The sequence below is a fragment of the Rutilus rutilus genome (genome assembly GCF_951802725.1).
Source record: "Rutilus rutilus genome assembly, chromosome: 3".
Classification (NCBI taxonomy): Eukaryota; Metazoa; Chordata; class Actinopteri; order Cypriniformes; family Leuciscidae; genus Rutilus; species Rutilus rutilus.
Genome location: NC_140211.1, coordinates 12298146 through 12303502, shown reverse-complemented (window position 1 = coordinate 12303502; position 5357 = coordinate 12298146). Strand labels below are relative to the sequence as shown.

Genomic DNA, 5357 nt, shown 5'->3' with positions numbered 1-5357 from the left:
ATATCCAATGAGTCCTAATAAATGCAATTTCAACTATTTCTGAAGTGCTTCTTTTATAAAGAACACTGCTTTATCACATAATGCAGTGAAGCAGCCCCTGCACGAGAGAATAATTTATTCTCAAGCCATCGATATTAACCAATTCAGCGCCATCGCCACGGACAGCAGCAGGTAACGTCGTACATAAGAAGGTATCTCAAGCAGCTTCCTAAGGTATGGTTCGGGGAACACGCCTAGAAATGGTATACCTTTAGTTAAGTTATACCTTAAGAGTCTTCGTAGCGCTAAGAGACCTTATCGGGAAACGAAGCCCAGTGCATTCAATTGTACTTAACAACAATCCGATTGTTCAGCTGACAAAATGTCTTTCCGGAAAAAAAAACTTTCAGTAGACAAAAACTCCATAAAACGATTGTAAAAAGTTGTGAAAATTACGTGATCTAGGACCTGTAGGTGTGCGTGCTATTGACTGTGTCTATCCATCCATGTTTTCAGCCGTGTTCATTTCCATATGCCATCTAACCGTAGGTCTATGCATGACGCTGAATTGAAAACATTTTAGTTCTTGAACTGCTAATACAAACTGCTTCACCTTTGCAATTTCGATTCTCAACAGCAGGGGGAGCTAAATAGACAAGTGTTATCATCAGTAAACCAGTGAAATTCTACTTCATCTGGTTCAGATAAGCTCATTTGTGTGTTATAGTCTTTTTAAAAAAAACGCCTTACACTGCTTAAAAGTGAAACTTATGTTTATTGTTTTGTTTTTTGTGTCACCTGAACCTAAATACATATGCATGTAACAAATAAAAAATAAAAAACCCTGCTAGTCTAACTGAGTGGCCATGAACAAAGAGAGCAGATTTCTTTTTATTGAGGGCCACACATTGAAGATGTTTGTATTTTGCCCCTCTTAGTCATAAACATAGTATTATAAATTGCAATATTTCAATTTTGATTCTCTGATCATAAGTTCACTAATATAACACATTTCTTTGTGAAAGAATAAGGCTCTCAGCAACTAGAAATACCTTTTTATGAAATGTTTTTCCACCAATGAATTTAAAACTTTGTTTCTTGAGGAATCATTGAGTGTTTGTACTGTAACTGGTATAGGCTTGTTGTGAATGATAATAGAATCAAGTTTTTGTAAGACAATGCCGTTTGTTTTATTAGAGCTCACAACAGCATTCAGATACATCAAATACAGCTAATGAACACATAGGGCAATATTACTTTAATTTAAATGTTATATCACAGAATTATTATTTACTACTGTAACCTCTTGCAGCTGAGTACACTACATGTGTGCTTGAGCTTCTTTCAGTCTCGTGTCTGTTTGCGTTTCTTCCAGGGAAATGTACCGCTGCGTAGCTTATCTCCTCTGGTAAACCCTAAAACCAACACCAAAGTACTCAATACACATAGCTAAACCAATAAAACAAAGCAATGTAGTATATTTAAACGTTACCTCATTAGCAGGAGACGAAGAAAGTGTTGTTTGTAATGGCTGGGTTTCTGCAAAGAATATGCTTTCTTTTTAGTTATGACATGATATTTACACATTTTGGTATGTTATATGTAGCCTACATGTGTATTTTGCAGGAGGTAATCAAACCTCTCAATGATAAAATCAACATTTTGTTGTATTTTACAATTGAACATTACATTCAGGTTGATTTAATTTCATCTTTTGGACAGTTATACTTTTTATTTTTATGTAATATAATTAGTGTCAGTAATGCCCTAATAATCAACATTATCATACAATATTGTTTCAATATTCTTAAAATACAAATGGCTTACCAGAAAATGTTTCTTGTCGTTTTTGTGCTCTCTTACATAGAAGGATAGCGATGATCACCAAGCACAATATATTTGTTACTACCAAAACTGGGACCTTTAAGTCAGTCCAGGCCATCTCAGGAATTGGTTCTAAGATTTAAAAAAGTCAAAATATTCAAACTGCAATTAAAATGATTTAATGTATCGTATATAAATAATTTTCTCACCTCCAATATTAATCCTACTTCCATTTCCAAACAGTATCTCTCCACACATGGCCACAGCGCAGTAGTAAGTCCCAGCGTCAGTTAAACTGAGATTGGGGAGATTGTAGATACAAGACTGTGTATGGAAATCTTTCTCAGAGCTCTTATTGCATTGATCGTTTCTGTTTCCATGCTTGTAAAGGATTCCTGGATGTGTATCTCCTGATTCTTGTCTAAACCAGTAGACGCTGTGATTTCCTTCACATCTTTCAGTGAGAACAGTACAGTGAAGATTCACAGAGTCTCCTGGGTTAAACTCATGCTCATTTACTCCAGTACTCAAGTCCATTCCTGACAAAAACTGCTTAATGTGGTGATGTCTTGTATTTACCCCTAAAATTAGAATAGGATTATACATTATATACATTATATCATTTTATATATATATATATATATATATATATATATATATATAGTTTTTCTAGGTTTACTTACCTTTATAGTTTAAAAACAGCCCATTACCGAAAGTTATAAGATCATAGTCACGAGCACCGCAGTAATAGATTCCAGTGTCTGAAGGCTTTAAGTCTTTTATGATTAAAGTAAAATTATTATTTTTCTTTACAGCTGTCAATCTTGTGTCGTTCTTGAAGTCTCCGTAAAACGTTGGCGTTAAAGCATCAATATAGAGACTGAGGATGCATGTTGGAGCTTCTCCCAGAGATTGCTTGAACCAGGAGAAGTAGTTCTCGTGGTCTTTAGATATCAAGCACTCTAAAGTTATAGTTTCACCTGCAGCGAAGGTCTCCAGGACTTTCTTTTGAACTACAGCAGCAGATGTGATGAAGCCTGAGAAGAAAAAGCACAAGCAGGACCATCAGAGCAGATCAGAAAAACACCCTTTCATAAATATAACTATTTATAACTAATATTATAACTAATATTAACTTTGCAGAACAAATCTCTCTTCCAGAGCAAACACACCTGTCCTAGAGAGTAGAAAAAATATCAGAAGTTTTAACATAGTTGAGGTCCTCTGTGCATTAGGCAACATCTTATGGAGCGTTTGTAAGACGTGTGGGTGTGAAACGCCTGGGTTTGGTGGAGTCAAGCCTTGTTTTTCTGATTTAGATGATGTCTGGTTCTGATTGGCTGTTGTCATTTTTCCATTCAGGCTGTCTGACCCAAGACGTATAGCATGTGATGTGGCTTATCTTTTGCTCTTATGCTTATTTTTGGAGTCTCTGTGAATCTTGTGTAATGATCAACTGGTAATATTTAATCTTTGTGAACTCTCATTTTCAGTAGTTTTTGACCTTTTATTTTCTTTCTTTCTTACACAGCAAGCTCAGAATAAAAAACATTTATTTGATCAAATATATTGATAACCAGTAGTGATGCAACGGATCACTAAACTCACGGTTCGGATCTTATTACGGTATTACGGTCAGCAAAAAAAAATTAAGTAATAAAAATTGTATTACTTAAAGCCCACTTTTAAGTACATCGATAACACAGCAAAAATGCAGCTTTTAATAATTAAACATTATTAAAGACAAGTGAACAGTCAGTAATAAAATAAGATCAAATACACAAATTACAAGCTGATGAATACAATATAACAAAGTTACAAATAAAGTAAGATCTAACAGTAGTATTCAGGTACAGAAATGTAACAATTAAATGCAAAATAACACTATATTATGTATAATATATAATTATATGTGTTCACTGTATAATTTAAATATAGATTAAACTTTGTTAAAGATATGTTTTGTTGTTTGATTAACATTAATGACACAGACAGCAGCAGATTTTTATAGGCTGCTGTCACTTTAAGACTTAATGAACGGATCCACATCCGATTTCTCTCTCAAATGTTTACGTTCACTTCAGACATAACCGACTGTGTTTACAAGAATACTTGATACTTAATACTTTGAAGAATACAAAGATTAAGTTGCAAAAGAGGTGTTCGCGCGATATCTGAAACGTGCCTCTCTTTGTGTGCGCGTTCTCTTTCACCTCTTCTTGTGCTTGAATTGTTTAAAATCACTTCAATGTGTAAATTGTCAAGAAAAAAATAAAAAAACATGTGCAAATGATAAACTTTCACTGTATGTTGAATAAACGTAGCAATTAATCCGCGAATCACATTCTGCCGACCCATGGGGCCTGATCAGTATGGATCACTGATCAACGGCTAATAACAGTCATTGTTTCAATAACATCATACTCACAAAATGATGTTTACTGACTGTATATAGTTTATAGTCTAGAAGTACAATGTATTTATAGGAAACATTTGAATTTTGTCATATTCTTCTTATAGCTCATCCAGTCATTTACCATTTCAGATAATTCAGCCGGTCATGGATGTTTGACACACTTTACATGCTTTTTATGCTTAATCGATAATGTAACCGCAAAACACGTCCACTAACATGACCTCTAACAATAGTATCCTGTAAATCATTTCAAATAATGAAATAGTGCCCCCTATGTGCAGTCAATAGAAAAACACAGACTCACAACACATCCCTTTTGTCAAACTATTACAGCACATTTATATTCTCATCAGTTCCCCTAAATGTCACAATACTTCAATTTTATTTTCCTATGCTAATGAAAATAACAGCATATTTATTCTTGCAATCGTTGTGCTCATATACTGTAGTAGTTTACTCAGTCTAGGCAGTTCTGTGTGTTAAGTCATGCAGTTTTTGGGGTTTAAAAACAGCATTAGTTGAATGCAAACATATATTTACATTTGATATTAGAAATGGGCCTTTGTAAGAATTTTGCATTGAGAAATATGGACTGAACTTCTATCGGCTGCACCTTCAGATCCAGAACTTCTGGGTTAAATGATCTGTTAGCATGTTAAAGTACAATACCTTTTTTGTATGTGGCACATTCTGATGCACTGCATGACAATTCAGAATAATATAAAGGTTCATGAATTGTGGTGTGTTGGTAGGTAATGCTGGTGGACAAACTCTAAACACAGTTGTCTGCGCCTGGCTTTGACTCTTGAGTTTCACTGCAATAAGATGATGTATGGAAACTTTTACCCACAGAGACCTAAGTGCGCTTAAGGTTGTTTGTTTGTTCTATGTTACTTTCAGAAACAAAGGGTGACCGCAACCTAAGCTCTGTGGATTGAATTCATTGTCTTATATATATATTTAGTGGCATAAGTCGGTTTCCGAAACCATTACTCAACATATGAAAGGAACTATAGTGTGGTATGCGTGCAGTTGCAGATCTTAACAGTGCATTGTGAAAAAAGTTAGCCTTTAACACATAATGATAAAAATAAGACATAGTACTATATTAAAGCACAATATAACAGTTAAATAATGG

The 5357-nt window shown here is 34.4% G+C and overlaps 1 protein-coding gene across 1 annotated transcript; it reads right to left on the bottom strand.

Annotated features, from left to right (window-relative positions):
* Window positions 1–1063: 1063 nt before the first annotated feature.
* Window positions 1064–3060, bottom strand: nitr12 (novel immune-type receptor 12). Its single transcript, XM_084406059.1, has 6 exons — window positions 2976–3060; window positions 2487–2840; window positions 2013–2384; window positions 1807–1935; window positions 1472–1518; window positions 1064–1394 (listed from the first exon to the last, which is right to left on the bottom strand). Exons 1-6 carry the CDS (start codon window positions 3043–3045, stop codon window positions 1266–1268), a joined length of 1101 nt encoding a protein of 366 aa, XP_084262185.1. The 5' UTR covers window positions 3046–3060; the 3' UTR covers window positions 1064–1265.
* Window positions 3061–5357: the final 2297 nt, after the last annotated feature.